A 16,440-nucleotide genomic window follows, 5' to 3' on the forward strand; every position below is an offset into this window, starting at 1 on the left:
AGTGGAAATGCCTTGAATCCATTATCTCTAATTGGTCTAAGGATTTCTCAGCATGCCTGACTACAGCTTGCTGTTTCTTCCATCCTCTGTCTCCTATTATTTTCAATCGTTTTCTCCATTTTCAACTGATCTTTTTCTGACTCCTCAGATTGTGATTATGCACAATCACTTGAGTTTCCAGAAGGATGTGGCAGCCCTGCTCAGGCTCAATGGTTACTTTATTTGTAACCATTTTTATAAGCAGAGCTCACCAGTGTATTCATTGCTCTGAGTGCCCATTAAGTAAGTTTCAAAGTACCCAGGCTACTCCTCATTTGTTGTGAATACCTGAACCGCCCACTTCAAAGGTAATAGCTAATAAATTGACAGATATAGCATTCTCCTAACAAGACCCAGGTTTGCATCTCACAACAAGAAGTTAAAGTGGTCACAGGTCCATACAGCAGACCATAGTATAAATTATATATCTTTGATTTGGGTTCCTACAGAGAAGAACAAAAGAAAGGAAGATGAAGGGAAATAGCAGAACGAGGAAGTAAGAGCAAACTTCAGCCCAGGTTAGAAACTCAGTGTTTTGGTAAACCAGTAATCAGCATCAATGATCAACTTCTAGAAGTACCAGGTGAATGCTTAAAAATTAAAAAAAAAAAAAAGGTTTTGTTTTTTGTTTTGTTTTGTTTTAATGAGATCAAGAATAATTAGCAACTTGCATTTAATAAAGGAGAAAAAGCAGAAAATCTAATGCAGGCTGTAACACCAGGCCAAAGTATCCAACAGAATATCTTTATTAGGTTCTGCTATGTTTATACATAAAGCGTGAGATGAAAAAAAAACAACGTAGGTCCTAATTCATAAGTGAAAGCATTCATTATTACAAAAGGATTAGACACATAACTGCTAATTTATCTCTTTTTTAATCCAGTTAGTGACATCAGTTAATAACATGTTATGTAAAAATGCAATTTTGTCTTATAAAATTGTTTGGCCTTTAAATTCAATTTTTTGTTCTTGTATTCTGAAAAATGGAATTTTATCTAAACTGCTCATTGCTCAGAACAACAAACCTGACCGCCTTGTTCATTTCCTCTTGATACTGAACGCCTCCAATCAACCCTGCATTCAACAGTTGTTCTGTTTGCCCTCAGTACTCAGAGCATCTTTGAGATAAGATTATCAGAATAACATCTCATGAATAGAATGAACAAGCATACAGCCTAAAATCAAAATCAGAAGGCTTTGTATTACCAGCTTCTGGAATTAAGATTAGGACTTAGAAATGTTTACCCGACAGCAGTTTGCACTATGTCCTGTAATGAGAGCCTAACAGGGAAAACTGAAGAGATTAAGCCTAGGAAGAACAACATCAGATGTTAGCAAGCCATATAACCTTGCAAATATAGTTCCAGTAAAAGGTTTGAAGATGCAGTTCAATATTTCAAATTGCTAGCTGTATTTTGAAAGAGTCTTGTAAACAACATAACTGCCACTGCAGCATGGGATGTAGAAAAAGGAAATAAAAACAGTAATGACTAGGCACATTGTTTCTATAGCAAGAACATCAGGTACAAAACATAAATACACAGACCATAAAAAGAAAGGTCTTGCAGCATATTGATTCTTCAGGCTGCAAATTTCTGTTTCATCTTATCAAAGACAGAAATGTAATATAAGACTCAGAATGCGATAATGTACTGAAACTAGTATGATATTTTATTTCATTTAGCTACTAATACAATTTCTCCTGTACTTTTTAAATACAAAATTCAATTTCCTGAAAATTACATTTAGGAAGTTAAGAAAGTTTGTCTTAATATGTTTTTGTTGTATAAAGAATTGTTTAACCTTCTGCAGCTGACATGAACAAGAGTTTTCAGGAAATACTCTCACCAGAAGCTGCATATACCTATTATTTTTTAAAAGTCACTCTAATGCTGTTAAAGTTCTTCTGCAAACATATGCCTACTTTATTATTCCTTGATCTAATTATAACTATTCAGCACGCTGCGTGAAGAAAAGCTTTTGCTGAAGACACAATGGCACAGCCATCCTGCACAGGAGATTCACGTGTGATGGAACAGCACCAATTAGAAATTAAAATGCACTGAGAACATTTGAGATGCAGCTGGCCAAAATCTATTTGCTACTGTACCCCACATTATCTGAATCTCCAAATGAAATCACAGATTTTTACTGTATATTTAGCAAGGGTCATTAGACCCCAACATCCTAAGTCTCACACACGTGTTTCAGATGTATTCTTCCAAGAGTTTTAAGTAATTTTTAAACGGCCCTCTATCTAGATAAGTCAAAGAGATTTACTTCAAGTGAATTTAACTTCTACACTGGGTATGGCATAATGAAAGGCCATTCAATTCCATAAAATTAAAAAATGTTACAGCTAAGCTTTGATAAGCAAATATTTTTACTGCAGAAAAATAAATTGCTTCTATATCCTCCTCTATTCTCAAACATGAAATTGAACACGATGGCACACCTGCAATTTCAAATGTTAATTTTAAGGGCTTGGGGCGTCATTGTTTCATTTTTCTAAACATCACATCTGAAGTACTGACTGTATTTCACCCCTCCTTCATGTCGTGTTCACACTTATTAACTACTGCTTAAGTCTTATGGTCATAAAACCACACTTGTATACTACATTCTTGATACTATAAAGATTTTCACTCCAAGATAAAAGGAGCTAAATTAAGAAGCATCTTTTCCTTCCCTCGTAACATTCCTTCCATCTGTGAGATGTGTAATGGGCTGGAAAGTGTTATCATTGCCTGGAGGCAACAGGTTGCCTAGAAAAAAAACGTCTCCCTTAAAGCAGTACAGTGTTAGTCAGATACATATGGTAAAGTGGAATACAATGCCTGCCACAACTCTAGGGATCTAATTGCTCTAGGGATACCTTGTCCAACAGTCCTCACAGAAGCACCACACATGCTTCATCAGAAAAAAAAATAAATAAATAACGTTTTGAGTTTTTTGCTCTATATTGTAGAAATATAAATCAAATGTTTTATTCCTTATAACTTAAATATAGTCATTGAATGAATCATATCAGACTGAAGGCAGCTGCATTTTCACAGAAAACTGTTATTCAAACGAAGATTGACTATGCTGCAGTCATTCATGTTTTCCTTACAATTTATCTCAAGTGCGTAATAGAAAAGTCAGTATTCGCTTTTCTGCTTTTCAGAACCTCACTCTCACCTTTTAAATATTCTCTGATAGTATATATTCTACCATGCTGTTTTGCTTGAAGAACCACCTTTTACTTTTCACTCAATTTTGTATTCCTTTTTGTATTATAAACACAATTCATCATTATTAAAAACTGTCTCTAGCAATCACCCAGCAGAGATTACTTTCTGTTTCCTGCATACTGATTAAGTGCTATGGAACCCAATAACAGGCTTAGGGCTCAGAAGGGGTCTTTTCGTTCATTTGAAATTTCCTCAAAAGGCACAGCTATTTTCAACTCCAAGTACAAGATGTATATAAGACTTTTATAAGATGCAAACACACTTCCTTCATCCATCACCACGAAAAGAATCCTAGATTTACCTAAATTTGTATTGTGTCAATGTATTTTCTGATTAAAAAAACACAAACACAGTTAAGCAAATTTTTAGCAACACAAAAGCAGAATATTTTTCATTGAGCAGATTTGACTAATTCTTATGCAGGAACAGTACTAAAGCAAGTGTGAAAAAATAGAAGTTACTTTTTAAATACTGAAGCCTTCACAATTTTCTGCTGTCTTTACATTCAGTAAGCACTCACTGTCCTCGTCTATCCTAAAGCAGAAACACTGGCACAGCAGTCTTCATTACAGTTTCAGTAGGGTTTAAATGGCCACAAAAAAATTAAACACAGGAATTTGAACATAAGCACCACTTAATTCCATCTAAAATTAAAATGAAGGTTAGCCCAAATGCTGCTTTGGCATATTCACACAGTTTGTTCCTGGTTTTTCAGTTTTTTTGTGTTTTTTTTTTTTTAATTTCCATTGACTCTGAAGGTTGCCTTGTGCTGAAATGTAAAGACAAAACAAGCTACGTTTTTAATCCACCTAAGCCTTTCTTTGCTTATACAGTGTTGCTGTATACATGCAGTCCAAATCTAGTGCAGTCCAACATCTCTCTCACTGGAGCTGACCACACAAAGCCAGCCATGCATTTTGCAATTAGTGCATGTAGTCACAGCCTTGCCATTAATGTCACATGCAGTCTCTACCCCAGGAAAACTATAGAATCACAGAATCACCAAGATAGGAAAAGACCTCTAAGACCATCCAGTCCAATCGTTCACCTACCACAAATATTTCCCCTCTAAATCATGTCCGTCAGTACAACATCTAAATGTCTGTCAAACACCTTCAAGGGACAGTGACTCCACCACTTCCCTGGGCAGCTCATTCCAGCACCCCTGACCACTCTTTTGTAAAAGCAACTTTTTCCTGATGCCCAACATGAACCTCCTCTGGCACAACTTGAAGCCGCTCCCTCTAGACCAGGCTCTAGTTACGTGGGAGAAGATGCTGATCCACCCTGCCACAGCTCCTTTCAGGTAGTTGTAGAGAGCGCTAAAAGTCTCCCCCGAGTCTCCAAGCCTCCAGACTAAACAATCTCAGTTCCCTCAGCCACTCCCCATTAAGATTTGCACTCTTGACCCCTCACCAGCTTCATTGCCCTTCTCTGGAAACACTACATGGCCTCAATGTCTTTCTTGTAATGAGGGACCCAAAACTGAACACAGTACTCAAAGTACGACCTCACCAGAGTTGATGGTCACTTCCCTGCTCCTGTTGGCAGTGCTATTTCTGATAAAAGTCAGGATGCCATTGGCCTTCTTGACCACCTGGACACATTGCTGGCTCACGTTCAGCCTAGTGTTAACCAACACTCCCGGCTCTGTTTCTTCTATACAGTCTTCTTGCCACTCTGCTCCAAGCCTGTAGCATTGCCTGGGGTTGTTGTGGACCTGGCACTCAATCTTGCTGGCCAGCTATACAGCCTGTCCAGATCCCTCTGTAGGACTTTGTTACCCCCAGGCAAATCAACACTTCCTGTCAACTTGGTGTGAGGTGTGACCTGCAAAGTTACTGAGGGTGCACTCAATGCCCTCACTCAGACCATCAATAAAGGTATTGAAGAGGACAGGCCCCAGGACCAACCCCTGGGGAGCACCACTCGTGACTGGTCTCCAGCTGGATTTAACTCCATTCACCACTCTATGAGCCTGGCCATCCAGCCACTTCTTTACCCAGTAAAGACTGCCCCTGTCCAATCCACAGGTTTTCAGCTTCTCCAGAAAAATACTGTGGGAGACAGCGTCAAAGGCTTTGCTGATGTCTAGGTAGACTACATCAATGGCCTTTCCCTCATCCACTAGTTGGGTCAGCCAGTCGTAAAAGGAGTTGGTCAAGCAGCACCTGACTTTGGTGAATCCACACTGGCTGAACCTCATCCCCTGGTTGCGCCCTACATGCCATGGGATATCCTTCAAGGTGATCTGTTCCATAACCTTTCCTGGCACCAAGGTCAGGCTGACAGAGCTGCAGTACCCCAGAACCTCCTTATGACCCTGCTTGTAGATGGGAGTCACACTGACAAGACTCCAGTTCTGAGACCTCTGTGGTTGACCAGGAACTCTGATAGACAGTGGAAAGCAGCTTGGCAATCATTTTTCTTTTCTTTTTCACCCCAGTGGCCAGGTCAAGTTCAAGCTTGGCTTTTGCCTTTATAATTTTCTTCCTGTATATCCTAACTCCTTATTCTTATTCTGCCTGAGTTGCCTGTCCCTGCCTCCACAGGAAGTTAATCCTATTCACTGAAAGTCAGGCTTTCAGTGTTCAGTGTTTAGAGTGCTTAACCTTGGGCTGCTATTCTGATCTAATTTCCTATTTCAAACTAGAAAAAATAGCATCATAATGTTTACTTAATGTTCTAATACAGAAAACAATCTGTAGAGCCATTAAGGATACCAGACACTGACATATTCAGAGGTGTGAGGAGAACACACTCTAATAAATCCACCTTTTAGTACTAATCATTTTCTTGTCTAGCCTGGTGTTCTGTTTCATGGCCTTGTTTCTGAGGTGCTTTGCTAACTGACAGCAGCCTGATACACAGTGGTGTTCTCTCAGAGTCTTCCTGCTTACCACAGCACTGAAAACTTTTGTCATTTTTATGGCATATTCAGCTATTAAGTTTGATAAGAGCAATGCTTAGCCCTCCTGATACCACTAACTGCAAAAACACTTATGATAGCATACTAGTTCAGAGGGTACTGAAAATAATTCATCCTCAAATTAGACTTCTGATATGGATGTGGATACGTATTTAGGTATGAACTTCCCCTGATGAAACTTAAAGCCATTCCCTCTCATCCTATCACTGCTACATGATGCCTCCTCTTCTCCAGACTAAACAATCCCAGTTCCCTCAGTGCTGCCCATAAGAACTGCGCTTACAGACCAGCACAGCTTCTCTGCCCTTCTCTGGACACACTCCAAGGCCTCAGTGTCTTTCCTGTAGTGAACTATAATTTCTTGATCACTTTAAAGTGGTCGATAAAGAACTAGCACCACTTCACTTCAAAAGAATTGATGCTGTCCTCTGCACAAACCCCAGTCACCCATGCTACCCCTTACGCTAGTATGAGTCTACTTTCAATCGCACAGTAAAATGAATTGGGAAATTGATCCACGTTCAATTAATCGCAAAGAAAGAAAAAGATTAGCTATGGAGATGCATTCAGAATTACCTTCACTGCTTTCTGAATTATCTCCCAAATTCCCTAACAAAAATGAAAACAAGGAAAGCAAAACCAGGTTTTGGGACCTTTCAGCACAACAATGGCAATGTTACTTCAAGGAACCACAGACCTGCCTGAAACAAAATTCTTTCTGTTTATTATTGGTAGTAGGCAAATACATCAAACTTCAGGATTGTTGAGGCATTCTTTTGGAAACCATTCCTGTGGAAACTGTTTCAGGTATTTAATTTGAATACCGATGTCTAGATCGATTGAGACCATCACTTGAATGGTCAATGCTACAGAAAGACCAATTCAAATACTATCAAATATACTTTCAGCTTCTTGCTACAAGACGGTTTCTGAACCTGTGAGTTGTTTATACACCGATGATTTGCAGGCCCAATACATTCTGCTTATGTCCCAAAACTTCAAAATCAATTTGAGCTATGCAACTGGTAAGATTACCTTGGCAACTTGGATAGGACTTAGGACTGAGCAACTATCAGCTCTGCAAGACTGCTCACACTTAAAAAACATCTAATACAAGTTAGTAATAACCAAGAAACAAACACTACATCGGCATATTCATAAAGACAACATAGCAAGGCTTTAGAATGTCACAGAAGACACCCGCTCTCTGGAAAGCAAGCCCTGGGCAATAATTAAATCTACAGTGACTTCATGTAAACAGCACCATTTTCACAGAGGCTGGAAGAGTATGCGAATTTACAAGCCTAAGAAGCTGAGCAACATTACAGCAGGTTGTAATGCGGCTGGCCCTCTTCAAGCAAGGTGCATTTCAAGAGCTAACCATCAGCAGGATTATAGACACCAGCCCTGATGTATCTGTAAGGGACCATTCCCACTGGCAGACTCTGGAAAGATGACAACAGTAGGACTGTTAGCAGTCCTGACTCTCACAAAGATCATTTCTGCAAGATAGACAGACTAACAAAAGTATCACTGAGGTGAAGAGACCCGAAAAGCAAGCACATACATAATGGAATTATTTAAGATGCTGATCCTGGGCTTCAGAGAAAGCCAGCATGGGAAGCACAAGGGTAAACATTTTGCATCTAAGAGGCTTAAGAGAGGAAAGAGTCCTGTTTCTAAATCCCTAAATCACAGAAGCTCGTAGCAATCCCAACACTACGGTGGTGCTCCAGAAGGTTTTGAGAGGCGAACAGGGAAGGCAGGAGGCCAAGTGTTCTGTTTTTTTCCCCTAATGTTTAAAGGAACCCAAGACAGTGAATGTGCCTTCTAAGTCCCTAGATCCAACTGAAGTATATGTTACAAGAGTGCAAAGCTGAAGATAGTCACACAAAAGATATAAGAAAAATCATATAGAACTGAATAGTTCAGTGGGAAGATCATTGAGTCCAAACGATAACTATCTTATAGCAATAATTCATGAACAGAAACAACTAAGTCAATAGCTTCAAGGTTTTCAGGAAACAAGCTTGAGTTTGTAGCCTAGCAAAGTCTATAATGTGTCCTTCTTAGTAACACCTCTCCTAGACTACTCATGAATGTTTCAGATGCCAATCCAAGACTTACTAGAACCAGATCATAATCAGCCTAATCAGAAGGATGCAAAGCTCTTCTTTTTCAAAAGTTTATATTTCTGAATTCCCAAACTCTCATTTTTGTGAACGTAGTGCTTTTAAATGTGGGGAGGAATCCCCAAATTGCAGAGCAGTATATCGCTTGGTAAAAGCAAAATCTATGACATCAATTGCTAAATATGTTTTCACTTTTCTTTTTTTTTTTTTTTTAAATGATTTTTCCCTTCAGGAAATTCATTTAATATTAACATTTTGTATTTCTGCAATGACCACATGTTGTTAGCTTTAAAAATCCTTAAATTAAAAATTAAGATAAAAATCAGACTATGATTAATATTTAAGGGTGCTCAAAATTGTTAGTCTTAAGAATTTCCAAGTTCACCTACAGAGAGCTGTAAATTCAAGGCCTGAGATTTATTACTTTGACTGTCATGACGTAAAGACCACACATTAACTTCTATTTCAGACCTTCTTCTAGTGACAAGCAAACTACTAGTAAACGTAAAAGCTCTGAGATGAACTCTTCTTGAAAAAATACTCAAATTCTGCTGACAAAATATGCATGATTTTTCACTGTGGAACTGAGGTCAAACTGTACCAAAACATCACAGTTTTCCCTAAAAATCTTCTCTCCATTATGAGGACAAAGTCTACAAATGAAGGTACAGATCTTTCTTGCGTGCCACACTTTCTCATTTTCCTGTGTGTATTTCATGTTCTCTCTGATATATCTGCTACTTGCATTGTATCACATTAGCATTAAAAAAAAAAAAAAAAAAAGAATATTTTCCCCTTACCTCTCTGCGAGACTTCCCTGGGATCTGCTTCTGAGTCTCCTTTAATTTGCGCGCACTATCAAGTTCAGCTTGAAGTTTTGAAGCCAATTCCTTCAAAAAAAAAAAAAAAGTGGTAGCACTGAATTAGTTTAACCATTCTGAACTTACAGAAACCAGTCAGAAGTAACTATTCATTTCATTTATTTACATTTTATTACATTTTTTAAAACTCCAAAGACACAAACAGACTAAAGAAAGTGTCAATATAATTCACACAACTCTTTACTGGAAATAAAATACAAATATTTGTTCAGACAAGATGTACTTGCAGTACAGAAATACATATTGTAATAAAAACACCTGAAAATTAGGGTTTGTTGTTGTTGTTTAAAAACTAAGTCAGAGTGAGTATGCAGAAAAAAATGCATATTTAAAGTGACAGCAAAATTGCAATGTCATCTCTGCTACATGATTTTGCAAAAAAAAAAAAAAAGTATTATAATTAAAGAATCACTCTCTTCCCACACACCTCTTGTATGCTTATTCAAAACATTCTTTATTCTGTTGCTGTCAGGCTAAGAGAAGTAAGCCACACTTGTGTCCAAACTTCCATTTGAACAGCACTCCTAAAGGACCGCCTATAAAACATCTGAGTCACCGATACTAATTCCTCACAATCCTGTAACACAGCTATGTTAATTCAGAGGCACATTTTTTTTATCTGTGTATTTCTGTTACAGAAATATTCTATTTAAATGAAATATTCTATTTAAGTTGTACTTAAAAGTAGTATCATCAAATCTTACATGATCAGTTTCAGAGAACTTCATTTGCTCAGAAAATATACTTCCATTGATCGTGTGGCTCCTTAAAACTAAAGCACTGCGTGCAAAATTGCAGTAAACTGTCACAATTTTTCAAAAACATTACCATGTTTCCCATGAGCTCAGCTTTCACAATCCTGGCTCCCAGTTTGTTCATCTCATCTTCACTAAGGACCCGAGGCGGCTCATCCTCTGATGGATGCCTGGAAAATAACATCAGCATTAGACCTACACAAAAACAATACTGTCTTCACCTGTAGAATTATTATATACCTACTGCATTGGCACATGCATTCTTACTGTCAAAAATAATAACAACGTTCTATGAAAACATTCCTGCACTCAGAAGTTGTCACTGTTATAATGACTCTCTTTTATAAAGAACACTACCATTATTATTGCCTCTAAAACCAAAAAGCTGAAAGAAATTTCATGAGGTATGTTTTCTTTTAGTTCTGAGTTCATTAAAATGAAAAGCACTATCCAATGAACACTTTCCCAGCATAAAAATCAGTCAAGAGCCAGCACTAGGTATAAGACAGCAAAAAGCAAAGAAAACAGCAGTAAAAAGAGTAACTTAAACCCACTTTGTAGCCATCCTTTCTGTCTTTGGTCAGCACCTATTTCCCAGTTCTCCTGTGGCCTTCCATCTCTTGAAGACTACTTCTATGCTCATATTTATCTGCTCACAGCACCATCTCTGTTTGTAACAACACTGGGCTTGAATGCTGCCAGGGATGGCGACTCCACCACCTCCCTGGGCAGCCCATCCCAGTGCCTGACCTCTGAGAGAAAAAGTTTTTCCTTATGTCTAAATTTGTCTAATTTGTAACATATGAAATGCTCCTAGGGAAGCTACTGGTGCTAGCTTCTTGGGATAATAAAGAATACCACAAAGAGTAACTGTAAAAAGCCGTCAAACGAGTTTCACTTTTTTTTCTCTAACCATAAAACAGCCTTCAAACAACAAACTCTGAATACGAAAGAGCTAATAAAAGTGATATAAAAATCCACCTATGATATCGGTCCCTGCTATTAAAAGGAAGACTGAATTCACTCACAAATCAATACAATTAAATCCCATAGGAATTGAAGAGTGGGAGGATGGCAGGATTTTGAAACACAATTTTTACCCCTGCAAAATTACCCCTTACTTTTATCTTTGCCTTGAAGATGTCCAATCCAAAACACAAAAAGTCAACAAAACTCAAAAGGCCACAAAAATATTCATGCTAACTTCACCAGAAACAGAAACTTCATAGATGAAGTTCTCAATTCCCCCTAAACCTCCATTTTCAAAACAAGGCAGAGCACTTGAGCAAAGGAAGCAAGAGATGGTTATCACTTCAGGCAGTGTTTTTGAGCAGTGTTAGTAACTGCCTGCTGCAGGGGGCCTGCTTTGCAGGGGGGTTGAACTCTATCATCTCCAGAGGTCCCTTCCAACCTCTACAGTTCTGTGACTCTGTGAATCAATCCCTTAAAACCTTTTGAGATTAGTGGCATTGTTTTGCTGTTCTTTATTTTTCGGTCTCAGATTAAACTCTGAAGCAGTCACATAATTAAGTGTGATGTCCTGCAAACACCCGCTGGATGGACTTTTCCTCTGGAGAGACCCCCTGGACATCTAATCAGCACTTTTAATTAACCTGTGTCATAAATGTCCAAAACACTTTGATCTATAGACTGAAGAAGCTCTCCCCATGTTTTAGAAGTGATAAAATCTAAAAGGTACATTGTCAGTGTGAGAGAAGAAGAATTGAACTACAGCAACACCTATTAATTCAAGGCTTCATTTCAGTGGAGGTTTACTTTTAGTGACTGAACAACATCGAAAACATACACGTAACGCAAGCTTAAAACTTTAGGAAGAAAAGAAAGCAGCAGCTATAAATCATTACCCAAATTAAGTACCTCAAAAACCCAACCCCAAAAAGCTGCAAGATTCAGAATAAACAAGTTATTACTGAGGGGAACAGGAAGACACGCCATGTTCTGTTTCAAACACAGCAATGAGACACACACAGGGAGTTGAGAGTCAGTTTAAAAGAGCTTGGAAATAAACCAATAAGCAAAGGCTACTAAGGTCTGGAAAACTATATAATCTTCACTTATCTACTGATAAATCAGCTCAGTAATCAAATTGGTTAAGAAATAGAATTATAATATAAAAGAAGATGCACAATTGGGTTTCAGAGTACTAAAACAGAAAACATGCAAAATAAAGTATCAGCTAAATAGCTTCCATGCTTAATTCTGTTCTGAGAGGGAAAGAAAAGAATTACATCAAGTTATCTGTTCTACCATTACAATTTAATTCAATGTACTGGAATAAGCAAACCACTTCTGCACACAATCTAGTTTTCCCAAATTTGCGGGTCTGCCCAGATCCAGTCAGCCTTGTGCTTGCTACATGTGCTAAAACCAAACAGTAAAAGATGCAGCTTTTGCACTTGTCCTACAAAAAAGTGATTTGCCATCATCTAACAAAAAAAGAAAAAAAATACCACTGTAAAGCAGTAGTTGCTTGTTCTAAGATAACAATCAGAAAGTGATTTTGGTGCCAGTGCTAGGGCACACAAACTGCTTATGACAGAATGGCAAACTACTCCTGCCACAATGTACATTCATGCTTTAAAAAAAAAAAAAAAGTCAACATCATTTTACCCCTGCTATGAAAGGAAATGCACATTTCAGTAGTTCCATTCAAAGCAGAAAATATAGTAAGTAAAAATTTGGAAGAACCACACAATCTGTGCAATACAAAGAACTGTGTCGACTCAGCCACTTGCCTTTGGTTCGTCACACAGTATTGGTTTAATGTACAATTTACCTTTGCAAATACACTGCAGGGTTTCTGCAAGTACTACATGTAGGAGCAGTTGTATGTTAAATAAAGAACTGTAAGGTACTGTCTTGTTACTAGAATCCAACATTAAAGCATTAAAAGTGAATTCATAACCTCACTATAAGAATTTTTAATGCAAATAACTGACAGGAGCATTTAAGAAACAAGGAATTATACCTGAGAACATTTCATCAACTGCTGTTCCTGACTAAACCCTGTCACCTTACATACACAGGCCATGAACAATCACTTGCCAACTTCCCCAATCAGTCAGACCCCGTGTACCTGCATAACACTACTTCAATTGTAAAACACTCTGCACATGTTTATCAGCTACCAGGAAGATCCAAAGCAAACCTTCACAGTAATTCCCACACTAGTTATATCACTGGAAGAACAAACCAGCTGGTAATGATGGAGAACAGCTAACTTTAAGAAGAGAAACAACTCAATTTTCTGCAACTCATTTTCCTACCCTCTCCTTACTACTCCCCATTTTCTTTTAATAAAGCAAGTCAGTCAAACTGAAATTTCCATCACATGCTGCCTTGCATCTCCCTTCCCATTCCTTTTCATCTTATCCCTTTTTCACAGAAAATACACCTTTCTAATCAATATCTTCTGCTATTTTCATGTGCTATTACTTTAGCTTATGAGTGAATCTTACAGGAGGCAAACCTATCCCTTGTTTTAATAATTACTTCAGTTTTCAGTTCACATTTCTGACATTTAAAGTTTGTCTTTACTAAATTAATCAAAACATGAAACATGGTTTTGCTTGGTAGAGGGGGTATGTTAATAGGACAATTTTACTGTAGCGTGAGCTAACATTATAAAGAAGCAGCAAAATAATCTGTAACTGGCAATTCTTAAATATGCCAAGGAAACAGAGGAAACAGAGGTGCTCATTAATTCCACACAGGTCCATTTTGGCCATGCCTAGCTGGGAGACAAGTGGACAAGTGTCCACATAATTAAAGATCTGACATGGACAGCTTGAATACTACTATAATAAATACAACATTTTAGCTATACTTTGCCATGAACAATACAGACAAACCAAAGACAAGAAGAGGTGTTTGTAAAATACCTGGAACATGATGTTATGCTGTCAGATGACCTTTGCTGCTTCTCAGGGATACTGGTTGGGTACTCCTCTCGTGATTTCTCTTTTTCAAAACTTTGAGTTCTTTCACCGTGACTTTTTGCTGCAGCATCCAATGACTTCTGATCAGACACTGATCTTTCACTGTTTTCTTGTGTGCGCGTTCTGTTCCACAATGGAGTATCCTCACTAGGTTTTTGGAAACGGCTGCTTAAAGAGCTATGAAGAGGCGATTTTGAAGAAGATCCCTGTGACTTGTAGTCCCCAGATGCACTGTAAGATGACAGGTCATCTTCAGAGGGTTTCAGAAATTTGTGTTTTATGTCACTTAGAGACACACTCTTTTCTTTACTTCGTTTTTCATCCAAGTGTTTTTCTACTTTGGAGCTATAGCCTCTCAATTCTGAGTCTCTACTGCTGTGTCCACGTTCTTGGTTTGCTCTTGTTCCATCTCTATTATAACCTCTGTCTTCTTGTGTCCATCCTTTGCCATGCTTCTCCCTTGTATGTCCCCCAGACATGTTTCTACCATCTTCATGTCGTGTCTCATCTTTCATACGATGTTCCTTCTTCTCATTTTCTGAGTAGTCATGTTTTTTCCATCTACCACCTCTATAATCATTTTCCTTCTTGGTTGCAACTTTTTCAGCTTCTTCTAACCGTGACTGAAATGCCTCCATTGACTACAAGAAAGAACAAAAAAGGTCACACTGCTTTTAAGCTCATGGAGTATTGTAAAGCTCCTTAAGAAATATTACAAAAAAGGCATCATTCTGTGAAAATGTATCACTGTGCAGAACCGTGAGCCATGGAGGGGGAAGGAAGAAGGAAAATCAATTCAAACAAAAAGTAAGAATTAACAATTTAGAGTCTCAAGTGCTCCACAGAGAAGGTATTCTGCTCACTTATCTTGGACTGTTTCTAACTTTCATCCAGTGCCTCTACTGTAAAGCTCTGAACACTCTTGGGAACAGGAAGCACAGCTTCACAACTGTTTCCTCCAGCTAACTCAGCGATTAGGAGCTTGAGCTGGCAAGAAAGGTTTCTTCTTACCTGCTCATGAACTTTACATTTACGCTCACTGGATGTTCAGCTTTTACAGAACCAGCAGATGTTCCCACTAAAGTATTTTATCATCCAGCTGAATTCTTAAAAACGTAAGAGAGAAAGCTTAAAATCAAAATCCATTAGCCAATTATACAAAATGTGAACTGTTCCTCTTCTTTCATTTTGTAGTAGGCAATGCAACACATTTGAGAAGTTAAATGCCACAAATTACATATTTTGTAGAATGGCTTGGGTTGGAAGGGATCTTAAAGATCATCTAGTTTTTACTCAAAATACTACATAGAATCATAGAATCATAGAATAGCTCAGGTTGGAAAAGACCTTAAAGATCATCAAGTCCAACCACAACCTAACCAAACTACCCTAACAACCCTCTGCTAAATCATGTCCCTGAGCACCACATCCAAACAGTTTTTAAACACATTCAGGGATGATGACTCAGCCACCTCCCTGGGCAGCCTATTCCAGTGCTTCACAACCCTTTCTGTAAAGAAGTTTTTCCTGACATCCAACCTAAACTTACCCTGGCACAACTTGAAGCCGTTTCCCCTTGTCCTGTCACCTGTCACCAGTGAGAAGAGACCAGCCCTGCTCTCGCTGTAAGCACCTTACAGGTACTGGAAGAGAGCAGTAAGGTCTCCCCTCATCCTCCTTTTCCCCAGACTGAACAGCCCCAGTTCCTTCAGTCTCTCTTCATAGGCCATATTCTCCAAGCCCTTCACAAGCCTTGTTGCCCTTCTTTGGACCTGCTCCAGCACCTCCATGTCCTTTCTGTACTGAGGTGCCCAAAACTGAACACAGTACTCTTGGTGGGGCCTCAGCAGTGCCGAGTACAGGGGCAGGATGACTTCCCTAGTTCTGCTCACCACACCATTCCTGATCCAAGCCAGGATGCCATTGGCCTTCTTGGCCACCTGGGCACACCGCTGGCTCATATTCAGCCGACTGTCCATCAGTGCACCAAGGTCCCTTTCCATCAGGCAGCTTTCCAGTCATTCCTCCCCAAGCCTGTAGGGTTGCCTGGGGTTGTTGTGACCAAAATGCAGGACCCAACACTTGGCCCTTATTGAAACTCATACAGTTAACCTTGGCCCATCGATCCCGTCTATCCAGATCCCTCTGCAGTGCCTTTCTCCCCTCAGGCAGATCAACACTCCCTCCCAACTTGGTGTCATCTGCAAACTTACTGAGGGTGCACTCAATCCCCTCATTAAGATGGTTAATAAAAATGTTAAATAGAAGCAGTCCCAGTTCCGAGCCCTGGGGGACACCGCTCATGACCAGCTGCCAACTGGATTTAATTGACCAGCACTCTTTGGGCCCAGCCATCCAGCCAGTGTTTCACCCAGCAGAGCATGCGCCCATCCCAAGCATGGGCAGCCAGCTTCTCCATGAGAATGTTGTGGGGGACAGTGTCAAAGGCTTTACTGAAGTCCTGTACATACTGAGGCATACCAGGCCAAGACCTCTTTCAATCACTACCCTG

General features: G+C 39.0%; 1 protein-coding gene across 1 annotated transcript in view; it reads right to left on the reverse strand.

The window, feature by feature from the left end:
- CWF19L2 (CWF19 like cell cycle control factor 2) overlaps positions 1-16,440 on the reverse strand; it is a gene marked incomplete at both ends in the record, with an annotated part of 62,250 nt that overhangs the window by 31,059 nt on the left and 14,751 nt on the right. The window contains 3 exons of the mRNA XM_079548793.1: positions 9,134-9,223; positions 10,043-10,139; positions 13,872-14,569. Coding sequence (XP_079404919.1) covers positions 9,134-9,223; positions 10,043-10,139; positions 13,872-14,569 — 885 coding nt within the window. The remainder of the gene's footprint in view (positions 1-9,133; positions 9,224-10,042; positions 10,140-13,871; positions 14,570-16,440) is intronic.

The sequence above is a fragment of the Tetrao urogallus genome (genome assembly GCF_951394365.1).
Source record: "Tetrao urogallus genome assembly, chromosome: 1".
Classification (NCBI taxonomy): domain Eukaryota; kingdom Metazoa; phylum Chordata; class Aves; order Galliformes; family Phasianidae; genus Tetrao; species Tetrao urogallus.